We start from the raw sequence: 12871 nt of genomic DNA on the forward strand, positions 1-12871 counted from the left end.
AAATGTCGATATTTACCTTCAAGCGTGCCAACTGTTCGCTGGAGAAGGCGGTGCGCGGCCGTTTCTCATCCGTAGTTTTGTCCTTTGGCTGCTTGGGGCGACGATAGCGTGGACCTGCAATGCAAGCAAGCAAAAAAGGCACATGAAAATTAGCATATTACGCCTTAACTGATATATTAAATAAGAWATTAAAGCATGTTTCACAGGAATTCCATAAATAGTTGCATACAAATGAGGCGAGTATGTTACATACATTTGTATGTATGTACATATGTACATATGTATGTATTCATATAAATATTTTCTAATGTGAGCATTACTAATGTATATATATATAGGTATATAGTAAAAAGTCTGTCTAAGTATGCATGTAAGCAGAATTTCATTGCGTGGCACATGTCAATATGTCAGCTGTCAGGCGTTGACAGACAGTCAGTTGCATGCAACAAACAGCGCGTAGGCGGCAAGTTTACACAGAACAATTACTGTATGGYAAAAATAAAAGTAAAAACCGTAAAGAAATCATAAAAAAGGACATTTCGCCGAGTCGTGYTATGGCTTTTCGCATGTACATAAATGCTCATATGACTGTGTATGTACATTCGTAAGTGTGTGTGTTTTTTTATGTTCTAACCAGCATTAACTTAGCCTTTGTGCGTTGCCGCTTTTGCTTTCGCTTTTTGCTCATTGTTCCGCTGGCAAATGTCAAAATTATCATACAATGTAATAATTAATTTATTTATGTTTTAATTTATAAACTCGTCAAGCGCTGAATTAACTTGCTCACTAAGTATACTTGCTGGCTTAACATATAGGTCGTACGTTCTTTAGCACTTGACTCTTTGCCGCCGCTTGATAATTTGTCAGCTGTCATGCATTTTTATTTTATTCTAATATTTTATTCTCGTCTCTTTGGTCTTTAAGTAAAATTATTTGATATTTTTCACTCTATCGAGGTTGCAAAAACATTTAAAATTTTTTTCCTTCGAAATTTTTATTGATATAAAAAAAAATTTTTTTTGAATTTTTTACTAGCATGTAGATTAAAAAAAATTACAAAAAGTTTTTAAAAATAATATTTAATCTTGTTAAAAATCGAAGAAGTTCAAGCATCCTTTCGAATAATTATTTTAAATTTTAGTCCATTCACTGCATACATATTTACATACAAGAGATATGTATGCATCGCATACTCCCAAGTCGCTTTTTATTGAGTTAAAAACGTTCAGCATACATACATATGTACCAGCATATTTATAATACATATTTACGTATGTATGTACACGCCCACATATATTTTTCTAAACTATCTCCACTATTCTTTAAGTGTTTAACTTGCGTTGCCTGCTTCAAATCACTTTCTATACACAAAAACGCTTACAAATGCATACATATGTACATAGATATGAGCACATGTRTATATGCATSTACATATGTATTTACTTCCCCTTGTCTASAAACGCGTAATACTCGCTTTCTTCGCACACAACTCAAATTTAATACAAGACACTTCTCGGCTGCTATTTTCGACCGTTAATTGATGAGTTAAGTGCATTTTTATGGTTTTGAATTGATTTTTAATTTGCTGTTGATTGAAAAATGAGCAGCGAGCGATAAATTTGTAGCTAGTTAAAAAATAAAATGAAAAAACTGAATTTTTGAGAAGAAGAGGAAGCGCGGTTAGGCACTTAATAGATCATGTACTCTATATTATGTATGTGTGTGTGTGTATTTTTCGGCGTTCCAATTAAATTTCACTCAATAAATGATTAATTATGCCAGCTGCATTTGGTATTTGGAAAATTCGAAAAATTTCGCACTGATTGCGAGTTTAATTACAATGAAAAATTAAATATTTAAATTTTTTTTTAAATTAACAAAAAATTTGAAATATTAAAAAAAATCTAAAAAAATCGAAAAAAAAGAAGAATATAAAAAATAAAATAAAATAAAAATATAATAAAAAATAATATACAAAATATTAGAAAACAACTTAAAAAACAAAATAGAAAAACTTTGAATATTGCAGTTTAAAAAAAAAATTAACAAAATTTAAATACTGCAATTCAAGTAAAAAACAAATTTTCAAATATTAAGATGTATGTATATAAAAATATAAACTATTTGATATAAAAAAAAGAAATTTTAAATTATCAAAGAAATATTTCAAAATATATTCAAATAAAGAAAAATTTAAAAAATGTGAAAAAATAAAAAACCAACAAGAACCATAATACTGAAAAACATACATAAAATACAAATATATACAAAAAATTAAATATTGCAATTTAAACTAAATATAAATTAAAAATAAATTAAAAAGTATGAAAGAAGTACTTAAAACTATAAAAATTAAGAAACACATATATATATATAAGAGAAAGAGAATATGTAGTAAGAATTAAAAAAATTAAGTATTTCTATTATAACAAAATAAAATTTAAAGATTGCAATTCAGACAAAAAATAAACATAAGTATCTAAAAATATGAAAAAATTAAATAGAAATAATAAAATTATTAAAAAATATAGAAGAAGTAATTAAAACAATATCCATATATATTAACAAAAAATTATGATAAAAAATATACAAAAAAATAAGAAACATATAAAAAATAAAACATAAAAAAAATAAAATAATTATTTCAAAATAAAAAATTTAAGAACTAACAAAAATTTTTTTTAATAATAAACTTCACACTTTAATTCCAAATCAGCGCATAAATTCACAATTAAATAAAATTAATTAACTAATTGCTTATAATGAGCTTTTTTTTTTCAAACGCCAAAGCAAGTTAAAGCACAATCAACACTTTAGCACAAATTACGGTAAATAAAAAACTGCAACTGCATAAATTTCATTTTATTTGAATTTAAATGATCACCAGCTGAGTCACACTAACCGCCTACCTTTCGAAATGTGCTTGAAGCCTTCGCGTTGCAACTTCCGTTTTCTRCACACAAATACACACACACAGATGTATGCACATAAACACAGAAAGATGAACGCTATAATTTAGCTGCTAATTGCCGCTAAGCGCCCACTTTRATATGCACTATGCTTTTGTTGTTGTTGCACACTTTACTAACTGCTTATTATAAACGCTAAGCGCCTATTAATTCAAATTTTTGCCAGCTCGAGTGCCGCGAAACRAACGCTTGAAGATGCTGCTTGCTGCTTTATTAAGTTATTTGCAATTAGCAAATCAAGAATTTAACAACTCAGCGCCAACAACAGCAACAACAAGAACTTACAAGTGTGGCTTGTAGCAAAGTGAGAAGAGTGGCAAGTGATTTGCAAGCGTCGAAGCTGCTAAACGCTTGAATTATTTGCTTTCCAGCGCTAGTTTGCTGCTTAGCAGTTTAGCATGTGAGGAGCTGTAAGCTAACGGCGCCTAATTGTGAACTTGTGGCAGTGATTTTAAGTGTAGCTGGAGATAAGCGTTGGTGTTTTGCATATTTTGTTGTTAGTTGGCAAACATCAAAGGTAATTCATATTTGCTAATTTTTTTTTAATCTAATTTTGTCTGAACATGAGTGTATGCTAACCAATATATAACTAATATATAACCATTTTATATCCAATATATAACCAGTTTATAACCAAAACTCAAATTTCGTTTCATATGAGTGGTTGTAATACATCGTTTTTCCTTCGCCTGTAAACTTACGAAAACTGATATTATTTTGCATTTTAGATGACGATATGTATACACATATGTATATACATACATTGCTATTCCTATAGAAATTCTTATATCAAGCCTCCCTAACAAATTTTCTCTCCAAAAAGAAAAAAACTATCCGATTTTCCTTTATTGTCACATAAAATTGTCACATAGCGGCTAAGCATCAAAGCAGCACATAAATAAGGGCACACATACACGCGCGCACACAGCCATTGACAGGCCTGCTATGTAAACATACGTGATACGTGACGCAGCAAGGGGGCCCTTTGAAATCGAAGGATATGCCGAAAGTCGCCACTATGTGTGAGTCCTTTCGTGTCCTTCGAATTTGCTCTTTCGAAATGTGGATATTTACAGTAACTTTTTGCCAGATTTGACCTTGTGTTGTAAGCGAGTATATGGCATTTTTATGTCATGGCTATTTTTACTAGCATTTTGAGTTATTTTTCACATTACGAAGTCTTATGAGTTTATGTGTATGTACAAATGTGAGAGTAAATATTTTTATTGCAAAATGTGCAATACGAAAATATAAAAATTTATATACTTATACATATACATACATATGCAATATAAAATGACCTTCAAATATTTTTTGAGAGAAAGTATAGGCTGGACTACTCCATAGCATTTTTTAGATAAACACCTTAGAGACTACAACTTAAAATTGCATTTCAGTATATACCGTTACTACACTTTAAAATAAAATTTCGGGCAAAAAATCAAATCTAATTTACAGTTTAGTCTCTGAGACACGCTATCAAATATGATTTTCAATTAAAATTCACACTCACCGGAGCTGGGACGATCGCTGTAGCGCGTACAATACACCCACGCCGGCCACACTTCATTCTTGCCACCATCCGTGGTCGTGGAGCCCGCCTCGGAGCGTGTGTCATCGGACGACTCCATGCCAGAGTCCCTACTCACCGCCGATGGCGGCGGTATAGGCTGCGGGCTGCTGCTTTTGCTGGGCAAACTGCGGCTGGTGGGCGAYGAATTTAGTGAGCTGCCCGCCGATGTGGACGACGACGCGCTAGATGCATTGGAAGCGGGTGGTGGACTGGCTATGCTCGATGCGCTTGCCGCGGATGATGAGGCGCYCGAACAAGCTGGCGCCGCGACAGTTTGACCAATTTGCGAGACTGCCTTGCAGAGTGAGCCTAAAGCGGACTTTTCCATAGCGCCCATACCGCCGACGGCRGCAGCGTTTGTAGCGGACTCACCAGTTTTCAGAGCACCGGCTGGTGGCAAGACACCACTGCGTCGCATGCGACTATTGACGATCTCTTCATGGATACGTGGATAGGCGGCGGGATTGAAGCAGTTTAAGAAGTTGGCGCGTTCCAGCATCATAGCCGCAGTGGCGGCGGCGGCCGCCGCTTGTTGCTGTCGACTGAACTCGAGCAGATCGACGCGTGTAAAGGCAGATGGTGTGGCGGAACGTGCCGCATCGAAAGGACGAAATATGCTATTCGCATGCAAATGTGTTTGTTTCAATGTGGCGCCGGCGCCAAGCGACTCATTAKTGTTACGGCTGGCAGCCTCGTTGCCACCAAAGCGATCGCTAAGTATGTTGGAGATCGAGAAGGCGAGTGTCGGTTTGGCGGATTGCTGATGTGCGGGTGGTGGTGTGCGTTGTGTGGCRCCACTCGGTGTCGCATCATCCACATCGTCCACATCGATATCGTCATCTTCATCTTCCGCCTCATCCTCCGCATCATCATCTTCCGTTGTGTTGCCACGCATTTGAGCGTTGCCAGCAAGCGCATCACCATGAAAACTATCACCAATAATCGAGTCATTCTCCTCCTCCTTGATGGTCATAGTCGAAGCGGGTGTAGATGACGGTGTAGAGGTGGCGCCCGGCGAGGCCACCAAGCGCTGTTGCAATGTGGCCGCATGATTGGCCGCCGCCAAAGCGGTCGCAGCAGCCGCATCGAAACCGGGATGATGATGGAAAGCGGCAGCATTCACCAATTGCTGCTGATGTAGTTGTTGTAATTGTTGTAGATGATGCAAATGCTGCAATTGCTGGTGTTGGTGATAGAGTGTGGCAGCAGCGGCGGCATTGCTGGCTGCGCTTACAGGATGTGGCAACATTGCGGGCGATGTAGTAGTCGCGGCTACGTGTGGCGGTGGTGGTGGTGGCGGATGTGTATGCAGACTCATGTCCAGTACGGTGCTGACGCCAGTTGGGCTATATTGCAGTTGATGTATTTGCTGTTGTTGTTGGCTGAGGCGTTGCGGCTGGTGCGGTGATTGCGGTAGGCCAGGTGGACTTGGAGCAGATTGCGGACTGCAGCGATCCTCTAGGGCCATTGGTAGCGGCGTGGCAATTTTGGCTGCGATTTAGCGGCGTTGTGGTAAACGCGGTGTATAATAATTTTTTTTTTTTTTGTAATTTTGCACAATTGGAAAGTTTTTGTAAATGTCACACTAGCATTGGAGCATATACGARGCTTAATCGCGCAAATATTTCTTTTAAGATTTTTTATTTTTTTTTTCAAAATTTAATAATTTTTAGTAATGTATTTTTAGCATTCGAACACTCGCCACTTGAAATATTCGTGTTATATTTTTGTTTAACGGTAAACCGTAGGCGTTCACGTTTGCACTATGTTGGTCCAATTTGCTTGCACTCCAAAACACTTGTTTCTTGGTCGACGAGGCAAACACGTTTATTACGTTTTTMTACTTCTTCTTTGCTTGTTTGCTCGCTTGCTTTCCGACTACTGTTACACACGACTGCGACGCACACGTCTGTTCACGGCGAACGCAACGAGTAAATTAACTAATCACAGTTGCTTATCGTCCCAGCGAAGCGACAACTCCAGGCTAACGATGACGACTTCAGCARCGTTGAGCGACAGTCATAGGCAGTCACACTGCAGATTGAACTGTTAAGGCTGTCAAACGAGCTGCCAAGCAGCGCCTATACTCTCTCTCACACATGCAGCGAGCGCGCACGCACGCATAGCCAGCCGAATGCCAGCCCTAAATGCTGTGGGTGCGAGTGAGCACGCCTATTTGCGATGGTGYTTGCTGTTGTTGCCACAGCACAATTGGAGGCTGAGTTGTGGTGGTGGTTGGTTGTTGGTTTGTTGTACTAGCGCGCAAGCTTGCAGTGCTRTGTGTGTGTGTTTGCGTACGTTACGAAGACGGACGATGTGACAGACATGCCGAGCGACTGATTGGCTTCGAAACGCAAATTATTGTTTGTGGTTTCGTTTTTTGTGTTTTACTTCTGTTACAGTTTTTATGTCTCACTGTTGAGCGCGCTGCTGATCGATTACTTTGCTTTTGGAYAGATTTGTTAGAACTGCTCTGGCGTAAGCTTCCGCAACGACTGATATGCTGATGAGCAGCTGATAGTTAGGCAACGCTGGTTGACAGCCTGACGCGCTGCTTGTGGGTTGTTGTGGCACGCGGTACTCGGAGCGTTTGCTTGATAAGCATGAGTCCACCGGCTGGCTAGTTCAGAAGCTGCGCTAAGGACGCTGTTATGATTTTTTTGTTTTTTTTTTTTAGCGGCGTTTGTTGAGTTGTTGTGCGTGTTTATTGAAAACACGGATAACTTAATTTGTCGCTGAATAATTGTAGTATTATAGTCACTAAACTCGCGATTGTCTTCATTAGTCTTYGTAATATTTTTACATATTTTTTAAAACTCAGTCGCATTTAAATTTATTGTAACTGCTTGAGGTATTTTTTCAAAAATTATTTTGTTGTATTTTGTGTTGTTTTTTTTGTAAACGGTTGCTAATTTTTTTTATTTATCGTTTGCGGTTTTGTTTTGCYTTTTTCATTCCACATGTTTTTTACTCCACATGTGATAGTTTTTCTTGGATTCTAATAAAATAATGAATATTATTTCATAAGTTGTTAGCTTACATTTTTAATAAAAAATTGAAAGTTATTTTTTAATTTTTAAGTGTGTTTTATTACAAATTTSGATTTGTTTTCAATAAAAATCCACTTATTAGAGTAATTCAAAAAATTCCCAAGTGGAGGTTTTGAATCTAAGGGCGAATTAAGAAAATATATTTTTATATATAATATTAGCTATTATTTTTAACTTATTTAAATACTTGATAAAAATACATAGGTATTTAAGAGTTTATGAATAGTATTTTATATTGAAACAGTTCATTGATAAAGAAAATACTCTTTAATAAACTTGAAAATTCAGTTTAAAATATTAAAAAGGGAAAGAAGAAGAAAAATTTCCGTAAATAATAATAATGGTAAATAATATAAAGAAATTGGATTTTTGTGTGCAAAAAAATAAATTAAAATTTTAAATTATTTAATCAGAATTTTGGGTGCATAATTATTAAAAAAATATAAATTAAATTTAAGTAAATGGAATTTTGAATGCACAAAAATTTAGAAATTTAAATAAATTGTGTGCAAGAATTTAAGCAAATATTGTGTCCGAAATAATTTAAATGTTTTAAATTGTATTTTTGCTCACTTTAGTCATTTTCATYAGCTTTTAAACGCGTTTTTCTTATTATCCAAAAATTTTAGAAAGGAATTCGAAAGAAAAATACCTACATACATATGTATGTATGTTGAACTTAATGTGCTTTTAGAATTTTATGATTATATTATTCTGATGCGAAACCGATTTTGGTAATAGTAGCATAACAGAGTTGCGAATTTTTATATTAAAAAATTGAAATTTAAAATTTGAATTTACATTTTTAATTCGAATATTTGAATTAAAAATTTTATATCAAATTATTTTAACAGAAAATTTTATCTAAAATTGGAAATTTAATTTTTATTCCCAAAATATGTATTAAAAATTTATAAAACACTTTTTGACTTAAAAATTGCTTTAGTAAATACAAAAATATTTTTTTTTTAACAAGAGTTGGAATGAAAAGGCGCTAAATGAAAATATTTAAATATTTGTAACCAAAAAACTAATTAAGTGTAAATTAGGCAAAAAGTGCCAAACCGTGACGAAATTTTATAAAAATGAAGCCTTCCTTTTAAAACGATGACCAAATTGATAACCAAGGAAAAAAGGCAAGCTATAAAAATGTAAGATTCAAAAACAAAATTTTTTAAAATTTTATAAGAGATATTTGTTATTAGGGCTAAGATTTGGAGTTTTTATCTTTCTTTCATTCGAGTTTTGCAATTAAAAATTTCAATTCGATATTGTGAGTGAATGAAAAAAATATTTTTTTATTACGAATATTTATATATTTCCTGCGGGTATTTACAACTAACTGTTTTGTGCCCCATTTTTCGGATTCAAAAATGTATTTCAAATTTTTCGATTCGGTAGTTAGGATTAAAATTTAGTTTTTTTATATTTCAAAAGAAGTGTTCTTTTTTTAAATTTTTGTTTATAAATATTTTTTATTTTTCAAAAACCCAAGTATTTTTTTTATTATAATTTTTTTTCACTATGATAGTTGCGAATACATTATTTTGTCTGGTTAAAAAATTAATTTTTGATATGTTATTTTTCTAAATGTCGGTTAAATATTTTTAATTTTTCACTCCAATCATTRTTGTATTTTATAATTAAACATATTCTAAAATATTGAAATCTACAAAAAAAAAAACAAAAACAGAAATCCTAAAATGTAATTAAAGTTTGCGGTGCTCCTTGTGAGCACATCAGCCCAAAATAATTTTTGTATTTTTAGAATATATGTATGTATGTATGTCACTTAGGTGTTTTGTTCTCCTAAGTCGGCTATTAGAACAAATTGTATCTAATTGGATATACATAAATTAATTTGAGAGAAATATAAAATCTGTATATTTTCGAAAAAAAAAAATAAATTTTTGTTTTTTTAATACTCTAATGTTCTACTAATATAATAATAGTTATAATGAACGAAAATGAAATTTGTTTTATTTTACTTGTTGAAAAGCAAACATTGTTGATATTTTTGTAATGTCAGTTATAGCAAATTTCTTACATACGTAAATACAAGGGACTATACATACATATGTACATATGTACATGATTATTTTGATTCGTAATCTTCAAGAATGARTCTTGAATTTTTAACGCGACGACTCAGTTTATCTAAACAACAATTCTATATAGCCGAATATCCACGTTATAATAGTTTTCAAATACATACTTAAAAGATATATCCGTTTGCTTGTTTTTTCCAAATTTATACACATTGACGTATAATATATTTTTTAATACTTTACAACTAGTACGTTTCTCCCTGACAATCACACGCACTATTACATTATAAACAACCACTTCAGTCAGACATATGACACTTCTCGCTTTTAACCATACCTTAAAAAAACCGTTAGCACTCATAACTTCAATTATTTTTTTACATTGTTATCCTAATTCAATTATGCGAACGTGCTATTCTTTTTTAATTATTACATATAGTAGATGTGTCSATATGACGTTGCTGCTCTCGACGACTGCCCACTTCCGCCGTGGAACACACCGACAAAGCTTGTTACCGTCCGATATGACTCTATTACGGCGAGCTGTCAAACGCGCTTTTGACAACTGTGTCGTGTCTACCATTGCAAAAACCAAAAAAAAAACACAAAACAACAACAACTCAAAAAACGACAACAGCAACAAACAAATCAACCGCATAGCATTTCAGCGCCCATCACTTGGTGTATTTAGCAAATGTATTTAGTTGCAACAATACAGCCTCATACCCTCCATTTCTTTTCAGCGCACGCATGACAGCGTAGAGCACGAATTCCTTTTGATTTTGAACTCCCTGTTTCTTTTCAACGCTTGGGTTTAAGCCGTTTTATATAGCAACGYATGTGTATGTGGCACTGCGTCTTATATACAAGTCTCAAAGTGGGCGTGTTTCGACACACACTTGCTGACTCTCTCTCGCAGTTACAATGAGCCCTTAAATTTTCTTTGCTTCGCATCATATTTGTTTCTCTYGCGCCAATAGGTTTATAAAGGCGCTCTCGCACACTTCAATTAAATTTAGCGCTCTCTATTTGACAAGATAGTGYGCTCTCAATGAATTTTGTTATTGTAGTGGTTGTTGTTAATATTTGAATTTGAAGAAAATACAATTTTGAATTAAGCAAATAGAAAATCTTCAAAAGTAATGTCTCAAATATGCACTTGCTCTCATATGGTCTATACTCTCTCTTTATTTGTTGTTGCATTGCTCTAATTCTGCTGCCAATGTGCCCACCAGCCTGGCCGTCATGAGTTATTGTTGTCCTCCTCGCTTGTGTGGCAACTTCATCAAAGATTGGCCTACACGCCTCTTCCGCGCTAATAAGCAAATGCATAGCAACAACAACAACAATGTGTACGCACTCAGCTTAGCCATAAGTGAAGGCGACATTTGTGATTAGCTTTGGCGTTTGTGTTTCAATTTTCTTGCTTACATACTTACACAAATACAGGCGTACATACATGCTTGCAACGCTCGTATTACAGCAACGCCAACAACAACAATGATTATTGTACGCTCTCTTTGCTTGATAGCAAAAATTACTCAATTCGCTGCAGCGACTGTTGTTGTACAACTTGTTGTTGTTATTTTTATTATTTGTATTGTTGTTGTTGTTGTTGCGACTGCTGACATATCGCAATTACATTTGTTACGTTTACTCTTCATCGCCATTTATGCYCGCTTTCTTGTTGTACAACTAAATCGCTTTGCCCTGGGGTGGGGTTCCATCACTACTAACCGCTACACGCTGCCACTCTGCCACCGCGCCACATTGCGCCCACTTCACTTGGCTGCTGCCGCTCGAGACCGCGCTTCAGTGTACGCGCCGTTAGCTTGCTCTGGCACTGGCTCTGGCTTTGGCTTTGGTTTCGCTTGTCAACACGAGCATCGATGCTCGCGCGCCATGTCCGCCGTTGCCTTTTGCCGATTTTTTCCTGAGGCGATTTTCGGTGTGGCTCTTATTGCCGTGGCTTTTGTTGCAATTTATGATTTCGTTTTATTTGTGTAGTTTTTGTTGTTGTGTGTATGGTTGGATACTCATGTTTCGTCTACACATATGTTTTATTAGTTGTGTTGYTGTTGCTGGAATTGTTTTTGACATGCGTTGATTTGCTACGTTGKTGGTTATGTATCAATTGTGGCAAAGAGGAGAACGCGTGATTGGAAGAAGAAGCAGTGCAAATTATGAGCGGTCATACACTCGTCGRGATTAATTCAACTTTGAAAAATATTATATTTTCAAATTAATGTATAATTATATTTAATTTTTTTTTTTGGTATTTATAAAATATTTTCGAAAATATTAAAAAATAGTGAAGAAACAAAACGAAGAATTTCTCAAAATCTAAGTCTGAGACACTTTGAGGTAGTCCACAGCTTAAGCCTATGACAATTTAGAGCTATCTTTTTCACTCCTAAGGAAAAGGGAGCTTAGTAGCATTGTAGTAGGAGTCATCATAGGGCACCTACTTTTAAGATCTCTTCAGAATATTGAAAGGTTTGATTTGTAGGAATGTCGAGCYTGCGCGGAGCATGATGAAACACTGGAATCCTATCTAAGCAAATGCTCAGTCTTCAGTCGGTTGAGACGCGACATCGTCCACGGCTCCCAATACTCCAACTTAAGAGGCAACTGGTGTGCTTATGCGTCTCCTTTTTCAACCAACTAACTAATCAACCAAACTCAGGCCCAAAAATTTTAATTTGTTAAATTTAGATATTAATTTAAAAATAAGTATTTAAAACTTTTGTTATTGCATTTTTTTTAAATTTTAATGATAATAATTGGTGTTCGACAAATGCGTGCTTCCCAAAAGCTAGCCGTAACTACTTTAGTAGTAAAATTCAAATTTGCTTCCTTTATACCTTTGAGCTGGCAAATTCGTTCGAAAAATCTTAAGTGCTTCAATTTTTACCTTTTTTTTCTGAAATAAGAAAAATCAATAAATAAGTAAATAATACCTTGTGTAGCGTAGTAAAAAACTGCGCTTTTTGGAAGCTTGAAAAAAAAAATTCTATATCAGTTATTTAAAACCTTAAGCTATTTAAACATATTTTAGAAATACACAGTAAAAAYTTTGAAGAAAAAAATTGAATATTTTCCGGGCCTGTAGGAGAACTGCGCCATTAAAAAGGGCTTTTAACTGTAGAAAGCGTTGAAATTTGTATTTAAAAAAWTTTTAATATATTTTTCAACCGTTTTTCTAACAACTTATTAATGCCCTTAGGAATT

At 34.5% G+C, this 12871-nt stretch overlaps 1 protein-coding gene across 1 annotated transcript in view; it reads right to left on the minus strand.

The window, feature by feature from the left end:
• Positions 1-7323, minus strand: part of LOC108973616 (segmentation polarity homeobox protein engrailed) — a 9653-nt gene extending 2330 nt beyond the window's left edge. The window contains exons 1-2 of the mRNA XM_018940990.1: positions 4483-7323; positions 17-114 (exon numbers count right to left, since the gene is read on the minus strand). Of these exons, the coding sequence (XP_018796535.1) occupies positions 17-114; positions 4483-6010 (1626 nt within the window). The 5' untranslated portion in view covers positions 6011-7323. The remainder of the gene's footprint in view (positions 1-16; positions 115-4482) is intronic.
• Between the last annotated feature and the right edge of the window lie 5548 nt (positions 7324-12871).

This window comes from Bactrocera latifrons, unplaced genomic scaffold, assembly GCF_001853355.1.
Source record: "Bactrocera latifrons isolate USDA-ARS-PBARC rearing strain unplaced genomic scaffold, ASM185335v1 scaffold_491, whole genome shotgun sequence".
NCBI classification, from domain to species: Eukaryota; Metazoa; Arthropoda; class Insecta; order Diptera; family Tephritidae; genus Bactrocera; species Bactrocera latifrons.